The 23,457-nt window shown below is 42.6% G+C and overlaps 1 protein-coding gene across 4 annotated transcripts in view; it reads left to right on the top strand.

The window, feature by feature from the left end:
* The window catches only part of ADGRB2 (adhesion G protein-coupled receptor B2), a 253,569-nt gene that overhangs the window by 68,490 nt on the left and 161,622 nt on the right, over positions 1-23,457 (top strand). For all 4 annotated transcript variants that reach the window (XM_087727880.1, XM_087727881.1, XM_087727879.1 and 1 more), the window contains exon 3: positions 11,151-11,315. In XM_087727880.1, coding sequence (XP_087584006.1) covers positions 11,151-11,315 — 165 coding nt within the window. The remainder of the gene's footprint in view (positions 1-11,150; positions 11,316-23,457) is intronic.

The raw sequence follows: 23,457 nt of genomic DNA, 5'->3' as shown, positions 1-23,457 counted from the left end.
CTTATCCGGGATGACAATGAAGATGCCTATAGGGAAGAGGTGAAGGCTCTGGTAGACTGATGCAATAAAAGTAACCTGGTTTTAAATGTTGATAAAACAAAGGAGATCGTTGTAGATTCTAGAAAGAGACGGTATAGTCATACTCCACTCAGTATCAAGGATGCAGCTGTAGAGGTGGTCAACAGAATTAAGTATCTGGGGGTGCAGATAACAGATAATCTAAATTGGTCTCTCCACATGTCATCCTTGGTGAAGTGTGCAAACCAGCCTTTCCTGCATCGGATGAGGAAAGCACATCCTCCTTCTTCTGTTCTAGCCACTTTTTACAGAGCATTTTAACAAGCTGCATCGCTGTTTGGTTTATGATAGCAGTGCCTCAGATAGAAAGTCTCTGCAAAGAGTGGTGAGGACACAGGAGAAGATTATAGGAAGCTTGCTTCCTGTTATTCAAAATACTGCTTATAAACACCATGTGCTTAGAGCTTGAAGCATTGTTAGAGAACCCACCCACCCTATGGTCTGTTTCTGTTGCTCCCCTCTGGGAGGAAGTTTCAGAGTATTTCCAGCAGGACTACCAGATTCTGTAACAGCTTTGTTCCCTATGCCGTCCACCTAGTAAACTCACAAGATTCGCTTTTCTCACCATGTACATGTATACATCCGAACTAGACTGTGTTGTTTCTCTGTGTCATATAATATACCTTATTTTTCAGAGTATAAGACGGACCTTTTTCCTTCAAAAAAGAGGCTGAAAATCTGGGTGCGTCTTATACACTGAATACAGCAGTTTTTGCCTCCCAAACCCTCTCCCCTTCACCAAAATAGCCATGCATAACTTGTAGGAAGCTTTTAGAGAGCTCCTGGGGGCTGGGGAGGGCAGAAGTGAGCACAAAACAGCTCATCTTTTGCTCAATTTCACCCCCCAGCCCCCAGGAACCCTCTATAATCTTCCTAAATGCTATTCATACCCTTTTTAAAATGAAAAATGGGCCATTTGTTGCTCGTTTTTGCCCACCCCACCCCAGAGTACTCTTCAAACCCCCTAAAGGCTATTCATGCCTTTTTTTTGGGGGGGGATAGGCCCGTTTTCATGAAAAACAGGCCATTTTTGGGAGGTTTGCAGTGTGCAAAAACTTTTTTTAAAAATTTGTCTCTTCAAAATCTTGGTGTGTCTTATACTCTGGTGCGTCTTATACTCCGAAAAATACGGCATGTGGGTACATTTATTTATTTATTTAGTCATGTTTATGTAGTGTATATTAGAGGTGGTGGCCCTTTGAGAGCTGTATGCAAAAAAAAAATATTAATGTATGCTGATTAGTGTACAATCAGTGACAATAAAGTTATTCTAAGTTCTAAGTTATACAGAAAGCAGCAAAGTCGCTGCAATTCAAATTAGTGCTGTTTGTGGGAAAATTTGGAGACTACCCAGCAGCAGAAGTCATATTCACTGCGCGGGGTAGCCTCCAAGTTCACTCAGAGTGTTGTGTTAGTGAAAATCCACCCCAGGAAAACTAAAAGCCACCTTGGGTATGCCCGTCATTCAAGTAGCTGTCCAGCACTGTGGTGCTGAAACTTTTCTTTGTGATAGTTAGTCTCCTTGCAGGTAATCCGCAACTTACAGTCATAATTGTGGCCCCAATTATCATTGTAAGCCATGTTGGTTGTTAAGTGGATCATCAAGTGACCACATCATATTCTACAACCTTTTTTATGATGGTTGTTAAGTGAATGCAGCTGTCATTATGTATGGGGCATTTTTTCCTCCAGAAATTGAAAGTTTCCAGCAAAAATATCATAATCATGCTCATGTCACCATAGGACCCTGAAAAGAGTTGAAATGTGGGGCTGGTTGCTAAGTTCCCAAAATGAGATGGTATGACTGCAGCTATTGGAACTTTGAATCTGGGTCATAAGCAGGTTTTTGTGGAGCCACGGTGGCGCAGTGGTTAGAGTTCAGTACTTCCACTGGCTGCTGGCTATTTGGAAGTTCAAATCTCACCAGGTTCAAGGTTGACTCAGCCTTCCATCCTTCCAAGGTGGGTAAAATGAGGACCCAGATTGTTGGGGGCCATAGGGCTGACTCTGTAAACCACTTAGAGAGGGCCACAAAGCATTGTGAAGCAGTATATAAGTCTAAATGCTATTGATAGTGTTATGTGTCATAACTTCAAATGGTCACTAAGCAACCAATCATAAGTCAAGGACTACTGTATTAGCCTTTCTCAATCCAGTGCCTTTTGTTGGACTACAAAGTGCACAATACCAATAGAAGAGGGTATTTATAACTCAGGGTTGAATTGTGGAGTCCTTGCTGCTCTCCAGGCTTGGAGGTTTGCTTGCAGATGTTTTATTACCCAACCAGATTACAACTAGGTAGATGGAGTGCACTGATGATGTTATCTAGTGAAGTAATGAAGCATCTTTAGGCAAATAGCCAAGCTTGGAGAGCACCAAAGATTCCACAAAATCCATAACTCTCAGAGAACGGAACCATTGAATGTATTGGGAGAATACTAATTGTTTTTATGACTGCAGAGTAGAGTCCTCTCCCTGGATGTCTTTGTCCCATGGCTGTTCTGTTTGCATTCTTAAAATGCTCTCTAGTTAATGCCAAAATGCATTTAGCATCACGCTAAACGTGTGACCTTTCCAATAAATTAATACCCCAAATGCCTTTTTGCCACTTACAAAATGTAAATTTGAAAAGAAAAATCCAATTTGAGCCAACCAGCAATAGTGGTGTCTGCAGTACCGATCCTCAAATGATATACAGTACAGCGACGTCAAGCAGTATTGGACAAGATAAGTTGCAGATGTGTGGGAAAATTCCAGGAACTACTTTTCTTCTGTGAACTTTCAGTCAAAACACTTGGAAGCACTTCCAAAACTTCAGGGTTGTGAGGCCACACTCCTTTGGCAAGTGGCACAGCTGGGCCTGCTCTGCACCACCCGAAGGGCTCTTTAGTGAGGTGAAGTAATCAGCTGAGGTGGTGAGAGAGAGGCACTGAATCAAAGTGCAACTCTATCCCTCAAACAGAGGGATAGAATCAAGATCACGTGAAGTGTTGATACCACTTTATAATGTCTTGGTAAGGCCACACTTGGAATCCTGCATTCAGTTTTGGTCGCCACGATGTAGAAAAGATGTTGAGATTCTAGTGCAGAGAAGAACAACAAAGATGATTAGGGGACTGGAGACTAAAACATATGAAGAACGGTTACAGGAATTGGGTATGTCTAGTTTAAGAGAAAGAAGGACTAGGGGAGACATGATAGCAGTATTCCAATATCTCAGGGGCTGCCACAAAGAAGAGGGAGTCAAACTACTCTCCAAAGCACTTGAGGGTAGAACAAGAAACAATGGGTGGAAACTAATTGAGAGAAGCAACTTAGAACTAAGAAGAATTTCCTGACAGTTAGAACAATTAATCAGTGGAATAAGTTGCCTCCAGAAGTTATGAATGTTCCAACACTGGACATTTTTAAGAAGATGTTGGATAGCCATTTGTCTGAAGTGGTGTAGGGTTTCCTGCCTAAGCAGGGGGTTGGACTAGAAGACCTTCAAACTTCCTTCCAACTTTGTTATTCTATTCTATTCTATTCTATTCTATTCTATTCTATTCTATTCTATTCTATTCTATTCTATTCTATTCTATTCTATTCAAAAATGCTGGTTGGAATGCCAACTGTGGCCACCCAGTTCAAATCTTCATAAAGTAAACTATAGAAATAGCAACAGTACTTAGACATATATACCACTTCACAGTGCTTTTACAGCCCTCTCTAAGCAGTTTACAGAATCAGCATATTGCCCCCAACAATCTGGGTCCTCATTTGGTAAAATGGAAGCCTGAATCAACATTGTTCCGGTCAGGATCGAACTGCTGGCAGTCAGCAGAATTAGCCTGCAATACTACATTCTAACCACTGTGCCACCACGGCTCTGAGTGAATTTCTTCATGTCTTTCTTAAGAAAACAATGGAGAGGGTAGTGATAAACATAGATGCTATTCTGAGGGGAAACAGTAATTTCAAAAATATACAGGTAGCTCTCAATTTATGACCAGCTGTTAAGTGACTGTTTAAAGTTCTGACAGGCCTTCCTGGAGGTTGCTTAAATCCAAATTGGAGTCATGGTCACATGACTTTAGTTGCTTGGCAACTGGACCACATTTAGGGCTATTTGCAGCATCCTGTGGTCAGATGACTGTGTTTTTTCCCCAAAAAACTGGCAGTAACTTTTGGATTTTGGCAAAATTGGCCTCATAGTGAACTATTAATTCACTTAACAACCCCAGTGGACACTTATGAGACCAGTGGTCACCTTGGGACCATGGTGGTCACTTAACAACTACACACAAAGAAATGTCGTAAAATAAAATTGATTACATGGTGACTTGTTTTATGACCACAGGCACCATTACAGTCATAACTCGAGGAGTACCTATATCTCTTTGGGTTAATACCTTTGTGATTTTGATTATTATTCTCAGATGCAGGCAGGAGGCTGAAAACATTGTTCTGCCTCAGGCAGGCTGAAAATTATCTGCAAAAGAAACAGGATTTTGTTTTTCGTACATTTTGAGAGGTGACTTTGAGAGGATCTGGGGCTGCTGTCCTTGGAAAAGCTACACACACAGACATCCCAAGGTGTGGGACCCCCACTTTGTGATAGATTTGTTAAAATAAATTTAAAAAAATGTTTGTGGTTTGTCATGCTTTGGGAATTCAGCCACAGATTCTTTACTGTGAGTAATCCAAGTCATTACATGATACTAGAGTATGTGTCAGGGTTCCAAATAGCATCCAAAAGTAAATCAGAGTCCAAGGCAAAGTATTGCTCAAAGTTTCAATTTCTTAAGGGAGCCATGTTGGCACATCTGGGAAAACCGAATCTGAAGGCTTCCCGGTTTTCCCCACCCAACTGAAAGTTCACGATCTTGCCCCCACACTCACAAATCCATCACATGGTCCAATCTCCCACTGCCATGCTGGCAGTTCCACCCATCCGATTCCAATCAGTTGCAGAGGTGCAGAGACAAAGGATGACTTTGGCTTTCTAGAAAGAATTTTGTTATGGCTACGTATCATCTAACTCTATACAGTCCTCCTTCCCATTTTCCCACAACAGGGAAAATGTATAGTAGAATAATAGAAAGTGTGGCAGGCCAAAGATCCAAAAGAAAAGATGGCTTCAGGCCTGACAGTATGGCTTAATGCAGGGGGAAGGGGGCCACTGTGGATTCAACTCCCAGAATTCTTTTCTTTTTTAGTAGATTAAGTGGAATATTAATATGCCTGGTACTGTTATGCAACTAATTTAGAAATAAAGAAAATATAGTATATTGTGCATTGTAGAAAAAAAATTGAAAGAAATGCTCCCGATGTCAAAACGTAAGTAGAGGATATATATTGTTTATAGTAAAACAGGCCAATAGAGAAATATAAAATGAAAATTTAGTGCAATTTTTGAAGGTGCAAAAGATCCAGTCAACACTTTGTTTCTATAATATGTGTAAAGTTGTATTTAAAAAAAAACTTTGAAGAAAAACTTCCCAGAATTCTTGAGCCATGCTGGATGAGGAATTCTGGGAGTTGCAGTCCACAGGTCGTAAAGGGACCATAGTTGCTCATCCTTGGTTTATTAGCTTGGGTAGATCATATTATGTGGACACAACCCTTGGCTTTTATTTTCCCATTTCCAGAATTTACTGTCTTGTATGAATTCAGCCACTGTGTTAAGATGATGTCCAGTGGCACCACTGCCAAGAGAAAGCATAATAAAGGACTGTAATAAAGCTGCCGAGCCATAAACCATGATTAAAAGCCATGTTGGCTGAATGTATAGCATACACTGCTCCTGAAGAGGTGGGGGATGGGGAGTCAAAATGGTGCGTGCAGTCCAGTGGTGGGTTTCAAATTTTTTTAGAACCTCTTCTGTAGGTGTGGCCTGCTTGTGGGAGTGACTTGCCGGCCATGTGACTGAGTGGGAGTGGCTTGGCAGTCATGTGACTGAGTGGGCATGGGCAACTTGCAAAATGTAGTGAAACTCACTTAACAACGCTCTTGCTTAGCAACCAAAATGTTGACTCAGAAACTCTGGCATCTGAAGCACGCAAGTCTTAAAGCTGTCAAGTTACAAGACCCTTGCACCCCTAACCCTTTAGAAAAAAAAAACCCAGGGGTGTTCAAACTTGACAGCTTTAAGAATTTAAGGTTTAGATAGGACTCTTAGATGTGGGTGGGGCGATTGGTGAGCCAGCCAATCAGTGAGCAGTGGGCAGGGCAAGCGTGGTGTGGATGGGCGGGGGGAGAGAGCTGGAACCGGCACAGTAGATTTGTGGAACCTCTTCCATAGAAGAGGTTAGAACTAGCAAGAACCCAACCCTGTTGCAGTCACAGGATGTGAACCTCACCACCCCTTTTTTATAAGGCTTCTCCATAGCAGACAAACAAGAGACAGATTTAATACTGTCACAGCCACCATCTTGATTGAAACCCCCCCCCCCTCTCCCATGCATGACCTTACAAAGCAAGACGACGGGTGTTTTAGCCTCTTGCATGAAACCAGACCTTTGCTCATTCCTTCTATGGGGCTGTTTCTGCTTCTCATTGCTTGTGGCTGGCTATTAGTTTATCAGAAAGGAGGATATAGTGGTAGAATTCTAGATTTTACCAGTTTAATTGTGTTATAACACCATTTTATACTTTCCTCTGTTAGAAAAATGGTAAAACGAAAACAATCTGCACATAGAAAACTAGCATATGAAACGTAACCAATGTAGCACAATTTTCACCTTGATTTCATTCCAGGGAGATCTCTCAGTCTCTCCCTCTACCGCCCTTTCTCCCTCTCCATGCCTCCCTCTTTCTCTCCTGCTCCCTTTCTCCCTCCCTCTCCCTCTCTCCCTCCCACTCTCCCTCCTCTCTCTCTCTTCCTCTCCCTTTCTCCTTCTCTCCCTCTCTCCCTCCCTCCTCTCCAACTTTCTCCTATCAGTAGTTCATGACTTATAACTTGGACCAGACTTACAACTGGGATCAGAATTTCCATTGTTCAGACTACCGGTTGTTAAATGAGTCATGCCCAATTTTAAAACCTCTTGTGAAGCAAATCACTGCAGTTGTTAAATAACTAATATCGTCATTAAGCAAACACAGCTTCTCCCATGGTGCTTGTTAGACACCGGCTGGGAAGGTCACAAGGGGTGAGTACACAGCCCAGCAAGGCTGCAAGTGTTGTCAATACATGCCAATTGCCAAGTGTCTGGATTTTGATCACATGACCAGGGGAGGCTGGGTCATTTGTAATTGTGAGGTTGTAAGTCACTTTTTTTCTGCACCGTTGTAACGTTAACAGTTGCTAAGCAAAGGAAGATAAGTCAAGGACTTTACCTGTCTATCTACATACAATATCTGTCTGTCTATCTGTCTCTCCATCTATCCCCATGGTGGCGAACCTCTTGCACATGTGCCACAGGTGGCACGCAGAGCCCTCTCTGCCAACACACAAGCCGTCACCGCAGTTCAGCTCATCGCGCATATGTGCATGTCTCCTGCTGTCCAACTGATTTTTGGGTCTCTGCTGCACATGCATCAGGGGGGCGTGGTACAGTCCTCCACCATGGGCCATTTTTGCTCCCAGGAGGGTGCAGGGAGGCCTACTAGGCCCAAAATGGGGCACGGGGGATCACGGGTGCATGCATGGGGCAGCAGAGAGGGTCATGTGTGTATGCACAGAGAGGAGTGCGGGGGGAGGGAGTCACATGCGCATTGCATTGTGGGTGCACGTGTTCTGTCGTACCCATGTGCACATGGTTTTGGCACGCAACAACAAAAAGGTTAGCCATCACTGATCTATCCTATCTCAAAGCCGTTTTGGAACTATCAAAAACCTGGTCATCTCACTGGGATTTCTGAAGCAACGTGTTGCAGTTCAGATTATGCCCAATCAATTCCAGTCAAGTTCACCCATGCAGGCTTGTTTACTTTCAGCTGCAAAGGCTTGGTTCTAATTCTTCATTTATGGGGATTATTAAAGGCTAACATTGATAGTCCAAACTTGGCTCAGTCTGCTCAATAAACATTCCAGAACCAAAGTATAAGTGGAGTTTTATCTTAAGAATCCTTGATTTAAAGCAATTTCTGCAAATTCTAGTGTAAATGGAACTGACTCCCTGTGAATCAATTTGTAATTGCCCAAAGTCTTTTGCTATTTACACACTCGGTCAGACAAATTCCTAGCTGCAACAATAGATCAAAGCATATTTATATATATATATACTTTTCTTTAATAATTGCATTTTTATGCCTTTCCTTTTGAAAGTTTAAAGGCAGGATGAAGAGGGTTCATCACTTATTTCCACACCCACAAATGCCCACACACACACACACACACCAACAATCTAGCAGAGTAGCTGAGTTGCAAGAAAGAGAATGGCCTGTGTCATCTTAGTAAACTCAATGGTTGATTTAAACCTGGCCCTCAATGAGTCAAAGCAAACAAATCTTTAAATGCTCGACTATAAAATGAGACATTTTAATTCAGATTGAAAGAAAACTTTAAAGCACAACATTGATGCAACTGAGTAGTTGATTGGTCCATCTGTCTGCAGGGAAGGAGATAAAATTTTGGCTAATATTTTTTTGGGAGATGGCTGGATACAATAGTAGAGAGTAGCAAAACAGGATATGGTGGCTCAGTGGCTAAGATCCTGAGCTTGTCAATCAGAAAGGTTGGTAGTTTGGTGGTTCGAATCCCTAGTGCCGCGTAACGGAGTGAGCTCCCATTACTTATCCCAGCTTCTGCCAACCTAGCAGTTCGAAACCACATAAAAATGCAAGCAGAAAAATAGGAACCACCTTTAGTGGGAAGGTAACAGTGTTCCGTGCACATTTAGTCATGCTGGCCACATGACCACAAAGATGTCTTTGGATAGCACTGGCTCTTTGGCTTTGAAATGGAGATGAGCACCACCTCCTAGAGTCAGGAAGGACTAGCACATGTGTAAGGGGAACCTTTTCCTTTTCCTATATCTAGCTCAGGGTTGAACTGTTGGGCTCTTGATGTTCTCTGAGGTTGACTGTTTTTCTGCAGATCAGTTGTTATCTGGCTAGGTAACATCATCACTGTATGGGAGTATAGTTCAATTGGTTGTCTCAAAGTTGCTTTTCAACTGGGGTTTCGAGGGTTCCCCCCCCCCCTTGAAGACAGTTCACTGCTCATCCAAGAAGCTTCTTCAGTTCTGACTGAATGGTGGGGAATGGATGGCTGCTAATCAGAATAATTACCAGTTAACTGCTAAGGAATATAAATCCTTCCTTTTCCTATCATTCATAAACATTTCAGTTGGTTCAAAAGGCAGCAGCCCACATGGTTTTTTGCAGGCCTAGGTGTGCACATGTGTCATCTCTCCTGAGCGAGCTCCATTGGCTTCTGATTTGCTTCAGGTTCCAACTCAAGATGTTGATTGTCACATTTGAAGCCCTACTTGGCTTGCCATCATGTTATTCAAAGGATCACCTTCTCCTGATTACATCTACCTGAGCTACCAAAGCAGGGAGGCAAGGAATGCTAGAGGTCTCCTCTTCAACTGGGGGGACCCAGAAGAATGGTCTTCTCTGTGGTGGTTCCCTCCCTGTGGAATATCATCTCTGTGAAAATTAGATAGGTCTCCACTTTGACACTCTTTTGCAAAGGCTTGAAGACCTGGTTGTCAATGTTCCAACTGACGAACCCAACCAGGCAAGCACTAGTGAGACGATCCAATCTCTCAAAGCAAAATTATATTGAATACATCATTTTGGCACTGATTAGAGCAAAGCCAGATCTAGCAAACCCACATAATTAAAATATAGAATTCTCCCTCCCTCTATTAGTTCAGGTCACATTGTCCAATTGAACCTGATTGCATTGTTATGAGAAAAAGTCTTTGGCTTTAGAAAACACCTGCTGGACTGTCCTTGGTTCTTAGACTCATCTTCTTGATGTCTGGAGCCTACATTCCATCTCCCAGAACTTTGAATCTTGACACTGGTTTTGTCAACTGGCCTGGAGAATACAGAGTGGAATGGAGCCCGTGAAGTGGCTTGTCTGATTGATGGTTGTCACTAGAGGGGTTACTGCTTTCTATCATTTTATATTAGATTTTTATCTTCATAAGTTGCCCAGAGTCACTGAGAGTGAGTTGGATGGCCATACAGATTTTCATCAGTCAATCAATAGTTCCAGTCTTGTTAGGAGTATCGCTTCCTTGAATGTTGATTAGGATATTGTTTCTCTGGTGCTTTTTCATGCTTACTATATCTCTGTTAGCTGTTAGGAAGTGGGGTTTTTTTGTGACTTTTGGTAGAATTGTGGCCCACCAGTGGCAAGAGGAGCTGGCAGCAGAGTTGGACAGTGAGGAGGTTGGCGTGGAACATGGCCCAGCCCTGGCAGCTGAGGAAAGCTCAGATGAGGGCTCTGCATTGGAGGCAGAGAGGGAGTTAGACAACAACGAGGCAGAGAAATAGCTGGAGCCTGTTCTCAGTATGTGCATGCGCAGAGCTGTCAGAAGACAAGAACAACAAGAAAGCAGGGACAACTTAGGAGTAAAGCCACACCTTGAAGGTGATTGGCCCCTCCCATAGGAAACAAAAGACGAGCTTTTGGGAGATAAGGTTCGTGTTGATAAATATTCCTCTGAAAGACTGTTAGCCAAGCCTTGCTGACTGTGAATGAAAGGAATTCACAGTCATGTAAATAAAAGAGGTTTTGCCAGGGCCAAGACTCTCCTTCATGCTTTCTAAGGAAGCCTAGGTCAGGACAGGTAGTACCTTCTTAAAAATTGTGTGAAGATGGGTTTTAGCAATAGCAATAGCATCTTTTAGCTGACATAGCACCTCATAGCACTTTGTAGCACTCTCTGGTTGTTTTACAATGTAGAAACATTATTTGCATGTTGACCCCAACAATCTGGGCCCTCATTTTACAGACCTTGGAAGAATGTAAGGTTGAGTCAACCTTAAGCCACGTCAAGATCGAACTCCAGGCTGTGGACAGAGTTTGCCTGCAAAACTGCACTTTAACCACTTTGTCCCCAGGGTTTAATTTTCATATCCATTTTTCTCTCTTGGTGTGCTTGGACATACATGTCTCTCTTTCTCCCCAGGAGATCCAGCAGCAGAGGAGTGGTCCCAATGGAGTGTCTGTTCCCTTACCTGTGGGCAGGGCACCCAGGTGCGAACACGCTCCTGTGTCTCCTCACCCTATGGGACTCTGTGTAGTGGCTTGCTGCGAGAGACTAGGACATGCAACAACACCGCCATTTGCCCAGGTAAGTGGAGAGAAAACAGAGTGGTTTTTCTTCCTTCTCCTTGCCTTCTTACTGCTTCTCTCCTTCATGGTCTTGGGTCACTTCCCCCAAAGTTGGCCATGGTTACAGGCAGTCCTCAACTTATAACCATTCATTTAATGACCATTCAAAGTTACAGCAGCATAGAAAAAAGTGACTTATGATCTGTCCTTGCTCTTATGACTGTTTTTTTTTAATTAATAAAGTTTTTCTTATTCTTTATTTTTATACATCTCATTGCCATCTTTGCTTGGCAGTCTCACTAGCAGAGTCAATGGGGGAATCTGGATTTGTTTAATGACAATGGGATTACTTAACAACCATTTTTCACACTTATGACCATTGCAGCATCCCCATGGTAATGTGATTTACATCCAGATGCTTGACAACTGGTTCATATTTATGACCGTCACAGTATTCTGGGGGTTCATGTGATCCCCTTTTGCGACCTTCTGACAAGCAAAGTCAAGGGGGAAGCCAGATTCGTTTAACAACTGTGTTACTAGACTACTGCAGTGATTCACTTAACAACTGTGACAAGAATGGCCGCAAAATGGGGGGAAACTCACTTAACCAACGTCTCACTTAGAAATATAAATTTTGGGTTCAATTGTGATCCTAAGTTGAGAACTAACTCTATTTTATAGTGTTAACAATAGCTTTCTTTCTTTCCACCCTTGGTTAGTCTCAATGTCCAATTATGAATCATTCTTTTGTTTTGAGACCTGTTCACTTTCCTGTGTGAGTGGCCTTGGTGGGTTCTTGGCTCTCACGGTCTGTCTCTGGCCCATCTGCATTCTTTCTCCCTTTCCCTCCCCACCCCACTTCTTTGGCAAGTTGAATAGCGATAAGACCTAAACATTTCAAAAGAGGTTCAGCCTTGGGCAGTGGGATTCAGGAAGAGAGAGTCTTCTCTGCCATTGCCCCTACCTTTAGCTATAGAGGTGAAGTCAAGCAGCCCCTTTCTCTTGACTTTCAGAAAGAGTGTTAAGACCTATTGATGTGGAGGATGAAGAGTGATATGCAACCTTGTGGATGGCTTATGTTTTCAGAATGTGTCTCTACCTTTTTTTAACCTCTTTACCTTTTAATATTTTAACCCTAACATTTAAAATTCTATTTTTTTTTACTTTTACATTATAGCTTTTTTACATAAGAAGGGTGGAGTAGAACAGAAGTGGTATTCAGCAGGTTCTGACCAGTTCTGGAGAACTGGTAGCAGAAATTTTGAGTTGTTTGGAGAACTGGTAAATACCACCTCTGAATGGCCCTGCCCCCATCTATTCTCTGCCTCCCGAGTCCCAGCTAATCGGGAGGGAATGGAGATTTTGCAAGATCCTTCCCACAGGAGTGGGGAGGGAATGGAGATTTTGCAGCACTTTCCCCTAGAGTGGGGAGGGAATGGAAATTTTGCAGTATCCTTCCCCTGCAGTGAGGAGGGAATGTGGATTTTGCAGTATCCTTCCCCTGCAATGCCCACCAAGACACGCCCACAGAACTGGTATTAAAAAAAATGAATCCCATGGGGTAGAAATGTGATGAATAAATAAATAAATAAGCCGTACTTGTACCATTCCCTTGAAGCAAGAGATTGTCCACAAAACCCATGTCTCTGTTCCTATTTTGATGTAACTTTGTGCTTGCTTTGGTCTAGCCCCAGAACATGCTCTTTCATAAATCACACCTTCTGTTCGGCCTGTCCTTTCTCTCCCCCTTCCTCTGCTAGTTCAGATCTTGTTCACACATAGAAGGAAGTCAATAGGTCTGATTACAGGCCATGCCCTGTGCTTGCAATGGAGAATTAATGAAATAATAACCCCAAGGACTCTTAACGATAAGCATGTTTCTAATCTGTGCTATTTCATTAAGGGATTTTCCACCCTTCATCTTGTAAATCCAGGGCCTGCTAGGAGACAGGCAAGAATTGTTCCCCATCTCATTCTCTTTCACCTCCCATTCTCCACAACTCTTGATATTTATTGCATTTTTAACTTAAAACAAACTCTGCTCTGCTGTCTGTTTGGATAAGATGCTGGTACTCTAAATTCTGATCTTGCTTTGTCCATCTGGGCTCTGCAGCAAGTGCCAACCAATTTCTGCCTCGTGATCCCTCTGCCATGCTGAGCTTTTTTCAAAGGTTCCTTTAATGAAAGATAAATGAGAAAATTGGATTGTTCCAAAAACAAATGCCAAACTCCAGCGCCGTCTTTGTTTCCAAGAATGTTCTGAGCCACATCAGCCCCTCAGACAATGTAAATGGGGCTGGAAGGAATGAATGAATATTTTTTTATTACAGGCACTGTCCTGAACTGCAAACAAAAAGTGCATTAAAAATGAAACAAAAACAAAACAATATAAAATGTTACAACTGGCAGTGATAGTCGGTGGATAATCAAAGCCTGCCTAATTTTATACATTCAAGGAAACTAAATCATGCAGATCTAAGATCAGAATCTCCCAGGCATTTTACCTGGGAAGGAGTTGCAAAGTGAATCCTTGAGTCCTTATATAGATAGTCCTTGACATATGACCACAATTGCGACCAGAATTTTCACTAGTAAGCAAAGCAGTTATTAAGTGAGACAGGCCCAATTTTACTATCAATGCTTTGCTCAAAATATTTCCCATCTATCTGGGTGTGTATGTGTGTTAAGGGAGCAACCTTCCCAGTTTTTAAAACTGAGGAGAATTTTCCTGACAGTGAGAAAAATTAATCAGTGGAACAACGGCTCCAGAAGTTGTGGGTGCTCCATCACTGGGAGTTTTTAAAGAAGATGTTGGATAACCATTTGTCTGAAGTGGTGTAGGATTTCCTGCCCAAGGGATTGGACTAGAAGATCTCCAAGGTCCCTTCCAACTCTGTTATTCTATTCTATTCTGTTCTGTTCTATTCTATTCTATTCTATTCTATTCTATTCTATTCCATTCCATTCTCTATTAAATTATCCTATTCTGTTCCATTCCATTCTCTATTCAATTATCCTATCCTATCTTATCTTATCTTATCTTATCCTATCCTATCCTATTCTTTCTGGAAAATGAGTGCTTTGTGATTGACTTCAGTAGGCCTTGACTTGTTCCAAGTTATAAGGGGCACTGAAAAAAGCGACTGTCACCCAGCCTTTCCATTTCACAACCATTGGAGCATCTCCATGGTTATGTGATCAAAATTCAGACACTTTGTAGCCAACATGTATTTATAATAGAATAAAATTCTTTATTGCCCAAGTGTGATTGGACACGCAGGGAATTTGTCTTTGGTGCAGATGCTCTCAGTGTACATAAAAAGACAAGATACATTCACCAAGAATCATAAGGTACAACACTTAATGATAGTTATAGGGCACAAATAAGCAATCAGGAAACTATCAATATAAATCATAAGGATACAAGCAACAAAGTTACAGTCCTGCAGTCATAAGTGGGAGGAGATGATAGGAATGATGAAAAGACTAATAGTAATAGTAATGCAGCCTTAGTGAATGGTTTGACAGTGGGGAGGGAATTATTTGTTTAGCAGAGTGATGGCATTCAGGGAAAAACTGTTCTTGTGTCTAATTGTCTTGATGTGCAATGCTCTATAGTGTCATTTTGAGAGTAGGGTTTGAAACAGTCTATGTCCAGGATGCGAGGGATCTGTAAATATTTTCACAGCCCTCTTTTTGACCATTTTTGACCATTTATAATGGTCGCAACATCCTGGTGTTATGGGATTACCATCTGTGACCTTCCCAGATAGCTTATGATAAGCAAAATCAATGGAGAAAGACAGAGTTGCTTAATGATCACATGATTTGCTGAATGGCTGTGGCAAAAAAAAAAAGTTGTTAAATTGGGCACAATTCAATTGCCTTGTTGACCAAAGGGAATTCTGGTCGCAATTGTGGTCATAAATCGAGGATTATCTATATACCCCTCATGGCCCCCATTGAGAAAGTAGGTACATATTCAATTATCCCAGTACATTTATGAATGCCTGCAAGAAGGAATGTATACATTTGAAGATCCTAGTAATAGGATATCTTTGTTACTTAAGTGTCAAATGTCTTATCTGGCATTGAATAGTTTGTTCAGCTGACAGGTGATTCCTGGCTCCCTGAGGCTGAGTCGCTTATCTGGCGCTTTTCAGGCTGGAAACCCAGCAGGGAAAACTGTACTTATAAAAGCAGTCAATGTGTGAAAGGAATGGAGTTCCTGCTAGTAGACAATGTCTGTAGGCCAAGGCAGACCCAGATAAGGTTTGAGGGTTCCAGGAAAGTCCAGAGCATTAGTGATGACTGAAAAGAAGAGGAAGAAAGGAAGAAAGAAAGAAAGAGAAGAAGGAAGGAGGATAGAGCAGAGAGAGAGAAGGAATGAATACAGGAAGACAGGGGAGGAAAGGAGTTAGATGGTTGGGTAAATAAGGAAGCAAAGAAGGAGAGAAGGAAGGAAGAAAGGAAGGAAGGAAGGAGCAGAGGGAGATAAGGAATGAAGACAGGAAAAAAGGGGAGGAAAGGAGTTAGATGGTTGAGAGTAAGGAAGGAAGGAAGCCAGGAGAGAAGGAAAGAAGGAGAGAAGGAAGGAAGGAGGGTGGAGCAGAGGGAGAGAAGGAAGGAAGACAGGAAGGGAGGGGAAGGAAAGGAGTTACATGGTTGAGAGTAAGGAAGGAAGCAAGGAAAGAGAGAAGGAAGGAAGGATGGAGCAGAGGGAGAGAAGGAATGAAGACAGGAAGGGAGGGGAAGGAAAGGAGTTGGATGGTTGAGAGTAAGGAAGGAAGGAAGAAGAGAAGAGAGACAAGGAGATGGGTGGGTGATTCCCTATCCTGATTTCCAGCCAGGCTGTTCTCAGATCAGTCTCTCTATGCCCTACGCTGGCAAGGATTTCCTGGCTTCCACCCTCCCTGGTTTCTAAAAGAGACAACATGATTCCTGTTGGTTATGTGAATGTCAGCTCTTCAAGGTTGTCCAGCTCAGGAAACAGACTCCATAAGAAGATTAGAACTAAGCTTTATTGAGCTAGGCTATATGAATAGAATCATGCAAGTTTGCTCATGTTTTTCCTCCCCTCTTCCTAGCACGACCTTTTTTCCTGGGAGTTCTACTCTATTTGTTGCTTTGTTGTTGTTGGTTGCGAAGTTGTGTCCAACCCATGACGACCCCATGGACAATGTTCCTCCAGGCCTTCCTGTCTTCTATCATCCTCTGGAGTCCATTTAGGCTCATGCCTACTGCTTCAGTGACTCCATCTTTGTTGTCCCTTTCTTCTTTTGCCCTTAATCGTTCCCAGCATTAGGCTCTTCTTCAGGCAGTCCTTCCTTCTCATTAGGTGGCCAAAGTACTTGAGTTTACTCTTCAGGATCTGGCCTTCTAAAGAGCATCCTTAAGGATGATTTTTCAGCCAGGAAAGGACAATACTAGGGGAGCTTTAGATCTTAGGTGGTCAGGCTGGGCCCCATAAACTATCTATAGCCTGTAAACCCCTTCAAAGCCCTCTGGAAGCCAAGGGATGTCGTCTTAAATAATGATTGTTCTATGTTTAACAAGTAACTTCCTTCCACAACCAAGTTGCGAGACATCACTGTTTCATCATTTCTCCAACCAGCATTTTTTAAGAAAATATATCCCTGTTTTCATCTTCTGTTTTAGGTAGTGAAGAAACTGCCTCAATGAAAATCAAATCTTGTTTACATTTTGTGAAGTAATCTTTCACTACAACCATTCGTTTGCAGTCTGTTCTAACTTACATTGACACTGAAAAAAATGACAATTGGTCCTTGCTCTTAGGATTGATGCAGCATCCCCAGATTAAAATGTGGGTGATTGACAGCTGGCGTGGCATCCCAGGGTCCTCTGATTGTCATCTGCGACCTTCACAGCTGACTTCCCACAAGCAAAGTCAATGGAGGGGAGGAGCCAAATTTGCTTAATGGCCATATGATTTACTTATCAATCTGTAATACCATATTTTTCAGAGTAAAAGAAGCACCTTTTTCCCTCAAATGAGAGGCTGAAAATCTGGGTGAGTCTTATACACTGAATACAGCAGTTTTTTGCCTCCCAAAACCCCAGCCCTTCACCAAAACGGCTGTGCAGAGCCTTTAGGAGACTTATAGACTACTCCTGGGGGTTGGGGAGGGCAGAAATGAGCAAAAAAACCAGGCTGCTTTTTCCTCATTTTTGGGCCCCCAGCCCCCAGGATCATTCTATAAGCCTCCTAAAGGCTTTGCATGCCTTTCTTTTTTTGACAAAAAATGGGCCTGTTTTTGCAAAAAACTGGCCATTTTTTTGGCTTGGTTCCTCCCCCCACCCAGCACTCTACAAGCCTCCTAAATGCTATTCATGCCTGATTTTTTTTAAAAAAAAGTGGGCTCGTTTTTGTGAAAAATGGGCCATTTTTGGGAAGTCTGCAGAGTGCAAACACTTTTTTTAAAAAATTGCCTCTTCAAAATCTTAGTGCCTCTTATATGCCTGTGTGTCTTATACTCTGAAAAATATGGTAATTTGCTAAACAACTATGGCAAAAAAGGTGATTGAATTGGGTGCAACTCACTTAACAACTGCCTTGCTTAGTAACAGAAAACCTGATTCTGAGGGTGATTCTAAGTTGAGGACAGCCTGTACTGAAATAATCTGCTTTCCCATAGATTGGGCTTCTAGTCTTAAAGCTCAGAGAGACAGTGAGACAGAAGATCAAGGACACATCCTTTCATTGAGATAAGATTAAATTTCTACCCAATATACCTTGTCCAATATTTATTGCTCATTAATTGATAAGTGAGAACTTTAGGTGCACTGTTGACCTTCAGTAATAGAGTTGTACCAGACTTCATTCTCTGCAGAACCTCTTTTATCTTGCAGACGAGCTTTAATTCAATTCTTCTCCTGTAGCTATTGCCGAGGCACGCCTGAAATTTTCTGTAGCTATTGTCTTGCCAAGATTTCATTATGAATTCTTCGCATAAACCCTTCCCAGAGGAGAACCCTCCTGATAGGGTGGAACAGGAGTTCTCAAAGCCACTTTCTTCCCACTGCATCACCTCTATATTTTCCCCACTCTCTTGTTTTTTGTCAATTGAAATCAATGGTGCAGTAAACGAGAGTGTGAGCAGACGCCTCAACTACGCTGAGAACACCTTGGCTTACATTTCAACAGATTAGTGCCTCGAAAGGAAAATACTGAACCAGAAGGCAGCGCGGGAAAGGGCTCTGCACAAACAAACACGGCAGCTTCGCCTGCACATACGCCGGGATTGACTGCTTTTCACCTTTGCTCAGACTGTTGTTCTGATGTTATTGTTTTAGTTGATTAGGATGTTGTATAAAGCAGCCTCTTGGAAGAGTTCGTAATTAAATGCAGTGGACAAAGTCAACAAATGGATTAATTGACCAACCAGATGAATTGGGCTGAGTTCCCACTATAGTTTCCTCATTTAATCATACCGCTTCATCTGCTTCAGGTTTTTTATATATAAAAAATAGAATAGAGCAGAGAAGAATAGAAGAGTTGGAAGGGACCTTGGAGGTCATCTAGTCCAACTCCTTGCACAAGCAGGAGAGCCTATACCAGTGATGGCGAACCTATGACACGTGTGTCAGTGCTGACACACGTAGCCATTTGGGGTGACACGCACAGGATTTCATGTGATTCATCCTCGGCTCCTGCACGGCCGCCGAGGATGAAAGAATCTGTGCTGGAGGAACGGGGGGGACGGGACGTGTGATCTCCCCCGCCCACACTCACTTACTGTATCGCCGCCGCCCCTTTCTGAGCGCAGGGGCTGCTGGTAAGGCGTGCGTGCCATGCGCACACACGTCATCAGCGCGGCGAGGGAGGACCCGCAGGAGAGGAGCGCGGGAACAGTGCGCTGTTTATTTATGAAAGGCTCTACAAATTTAAACTCTGCAAGTTTGAGCATTGCTCACTCCATAGCTCAGCATGCAAAAGCGCTTAATGAGGGAGAATTTATTAAAGAAACTCTCCTAAGATGTGCGCCAGTTCTATTTCACGATATACAGAATAAAGATGCAATTATTAAGAGAATATCTGAGTTCTCTTGGGGCGGGCTGGAGCGGCATGTTGATGAGGACGTGGAGCTGGAAGCAGCCGACTCCACAGCCCTGGTTCACAGCACCCCAAACAAGTTCAATAATATCAAGGGCAACATACGAAATCGACTGATGAACGAAGAAGTTACTAAGCAGGTATGTTAAATAATTTGTTTTTGGTTTATTAAATACAATTATATATTGCAATTATACATTTTTGTAGTTTAAACTATAAATTGCGCAAAATTATGTTTTTGTCGAAGTGACACACAATGCGAGTTATGCTCGATTTTTTGCCGATTTTTGACACACCACGCCAAAAAGGTTGCCCATCACTGGCCTATACCATTTCAGGCAAGTGGCTGTCCAGTCTCTTATGGAAAACCTCCAGTAATGGGATGCTTCTGAAGGCAACTTCTGAAGGCAAGCCCCTCTACTGGTTGACTGTTCTCACCTGTTCTAATTTCTCTTTACTTCTAGATAGCTTCTCTCCTTGATTAGTTTCCATCCATTGGTTCTTGTCCTGCCTACAGGAGTTTTGGTAAATAAATTGACCCCCACCTCCTTGTGGCAACCTCTCAAATACTGGAATACTGTTATCATGCCACCCCTAGTCCTTTTTCTCACTAGAGTAAAGGTAAAGGTTCCCCTTGCACATATGTGCTAGTTATTCCTGACTCTAGGGGTGGTGCTTATCTTCGTTTCAAACCCGAAGAGCCAGTGCTGTCTGAAGACGTCTCTAGGATCATGTGGCCAGCATGACTAAACACTTAAGTCGCATGGAACGCTGTTACCTTCCCACTTCCTATTTTTCTACTTGCATTTTTATGTGCTTTTGAACTGCTAGGTTGACAGAAGCTGGGACGAGTAATGGGAGCTCACTCCATTACGCGATGCTGGGGATTCGAACCATTGAAATGCCGACCTCTCTGATAGACAAGCTCAGCGTCTTAGCCACTGAGCCACTGTTCTTCACATGTCTTCACATGTCTTCCCCTGCAGCCCCATAATCATTTTTGTTGTTAGGACTTATTCTTATTGTGCTGGAGGATTTCTTTTGGATTCCATGGGGTAGTTTCCTTGGAGTAGCATTTTATCATTGGAGGTGGGGGAGGACGTATTATGCAGTGAACGACAGGACATTTGTAGACATCCCCTGGACCCCTTGTAACTAAACCAGTACAGGAACAACACATAGGTAGTCCTCAATGTATGACCACAGTTGGGACTGGAATTTCAGCACCTAATCGATGTGGTCATTAACTGAGTCATCATTTGATCAGAGAAAATTTTGCAAACAATTTTACCATGGTGGTTAAGAGAATCCAGTTTGAGAAGGTTGCAAATTGTAATCATTTGATTCCAAGATGCTGCAACTATCATAAATGCAATTGTCAGAGTTTCAAATAGCATCTAAAAGTAAATCAGAGGCCGAGGCAAAAGATTCCTCAAAGTTCCAATTTATTAAGAGAGCCATGTTGGCACATCTGGGAAAACCCAAATCTGAAAGCTTCCTAGTTTTCACCACCCAGTTGAAAGTTCAAGATCTTGCCCATCCAGATCCGGTCAGGTGCAGAGACAAAGGATGACCTTGGCTTTCTAGAAAGAATTTTGTTATGGCTACATCACATCTCACTCCTACAATCCCCCCTCCCATTTTCCCACAATAGAAAATGCATAGTAGAATAATAGAAAGTGTGGCAGGTCAAAGACCCAAAAGAAAAGATGGCTGCAAGCCTGACAGTAATCCTATGACCACAGGATGGGGTGATGTGACAGTCGTAAGCCACTTTGTCATAACTTCAAACTGTCATTAAATGAATAGTCATTACATTGAATACTATGAGTATTCTACCCAGGAGTTCTCTAATAGCCTTTTCTTCTTTGAAGGACATTTTGAAAGCTTCATTTTCCCTGAAATCCTCCTTTGAAAGAACATTCTAAAATAATTTTTTGAGTAGAAAAGGAAAATGCTGGCTATTAATTTTTTTTTTGTTCTGATGATTTTACTTTCAGTTGCTCTTCAATTGATTCTGTGACAAGATCCTGAACAAAGTAAATCAACAATTTCTCTGCAATCTTCATAGCAAATTAATGATTCTTGTGGAATGAACAGCACAGGTTGATGCCTAATTCTTCCTATGGAAGTGGAATTTTAAGAGATTAACAGAGTTGGAAAGGACCTCATAGGTCATCTAGTCCTGCTCAAGCAGGAGACCCTACACATTTCTGACAGATGGCAGTCCAATCTCTTCTTGAAAGTCTCAAGTGATGAAGCCCCCACAACTTCTGAAGGCAACTTCTGTTCTCACTGTCAGAAAGTTATTCCTTATTTCTAGGTTGAATCTCTCCTTGTTTAGTTCCAATCCATTATTCCTTGTCTGGTCCTCAGATGCTTTGGAGAATAGCTTGGCCCCCTCCTCTTTGTGGCAGCCCCTCAAATATTGGAACAATGCTATCATGTCTCCCCTGGTCAGTGGTGGGTTCCGGATCCTGTTCCAACTGGTATGGTTGGAATGGGCCCGGCGTTGTCCAAATGGATGTACGCAGCACGTGCATGCATCTTACTGCTTCCGCGAGCCTCCACAACGCTCCAGCTGCTCAGTGGAGCGTCACACAGCCGTTGTATATGCCTTGTGTGTGCACGGAAGCGCCAAAGACTTAAAAGACCAGTAAGGAGCTCAGGCGGGTGGGTGGTCCCTCTGGAGCACCATACCAGAACGGTATCTGGTGCTCTGGGCAGGCTCCGGTACGCCCGTACCTGGGCGTAGTGCCTGCAACCCACCACTGCCCCTGGTCCTTCTCTTCACTAGACTAGCCATGCCCAGTTCCTGTAACCGTTCTTCATAGGTTTTAGTCTCCAGTTCCCTAATCATCGTGGTTGCTCTCCTCTACACTTTGTCTAGAGTCTCAACATCTTTTTTATAGTGTGGTGATCAAAACTGGATGCAATACTCTAGTTGTGGCCTTACTAGGGCTTTATAGAGTGGTATTAGTACCTCTCTTGATTTGATTGTATCCCTCTGTTAATGCAATTTAGGATTGTATTCCTAGGACTGTAGCTTTCAAGCAAGATAGAGATAGGAAACTAAGGGAGTGGGGCTAAATGGGGGAAAAGCTTGACCCTCTCTTATTTTTTTAGAATTAATTCCTATTGTAGAGAGAAGCTTAATTCAAGCTTAATTCAATTACCTCAATTCAAGATAAACTGATCCCAGGGAAGAGTTTGAAGTTGAGCAAATAGGCATAATGAAAGAAGTAAATATTCATCTTCTGCATGCTTGTTCCCAGTCCACAGCTTTTTTATTTCCAGCAATAAACATCGTCCCATCGTCCAGTGCGATCTCACAGAGTTGGCCTCCTCAGGGTACCGTCGGCCAGAGAGTGTTGGCTAGTGACCCCCAGGGGGAGAGCCTTCTCTGTGGGAGCACCTTCCCTCTGGAACGAGCTGCCCCTGGAGCTTCGTATAATCCCCGACCTCCGGTCCTTCCGATGCACCCTAAAAAGTTGGCTTTTCCAGCAAGCCAGCCTGGCCTGAACAAAACAAAATAAATTATTGATCACTGTTAATTTTAATTCGATTTTTTTAAAAAAATGCATTGTCAATTTTAATTGGGTTTGGGATATTCCATTTAATTTTTTTAACTTTTGTATTATGTGTTTCTTTTAATTGTTGTACGCCGCCCTGAATCCTTGGGAGAAGGGCGGCATATAAATCTAATAAATCTCAAATCTCAATCTCAAACCATGCACCTACCTTTTAGTTATAGGTATGCAGAAATGCATTGTGGCTGCACCAGCACCTTCCAGCTTCCCTGGGGGGTTGGGGGATGGGCTGTAAGGATGGACTCCCCACTGAATCCCACCCACAGAGCAGACCTGCATAGTGTTGCATTGTTCAACTTGATTAGATTAGGTTCAAAAGAGAATGTCAAGGCAATTTATCAGATTCAGACTTCTAGCTAGCTTGGAAGCCCAGACAATCTAGGAATCACAGACCTCATGATTTCCTTAAGGCAATGCATCACAACCTTGGCATCTTTAAGATAGATAGACTTCAATTCCCAGAATTCCCCAGCTGGTTAAGAAAACTTGCCTTA

The sequence above is a fragment of the Thamnophis sirtalis genome, unplaced genomic scaffold (assembly GCF_051295495.1).
Source record: "Thamnophis sirtalis isolate CommonGarterSnake01/CBP01778 unplaced genomic scaffold, rThaSir2_p1.2 scaffold_13, whole genome shotgun sequence".
Taxonomy (NCBI): Eukaryota; Metazoa; Chordata; class Lepidosauria; order Squamata; family Natricidae; genus Thamnophis; species Thamnophis sirtalis.
Note: the sequence above shows the minus strand (reverse complement) of the source record. Positions and strands in the feature narration are given on the sequence as shown.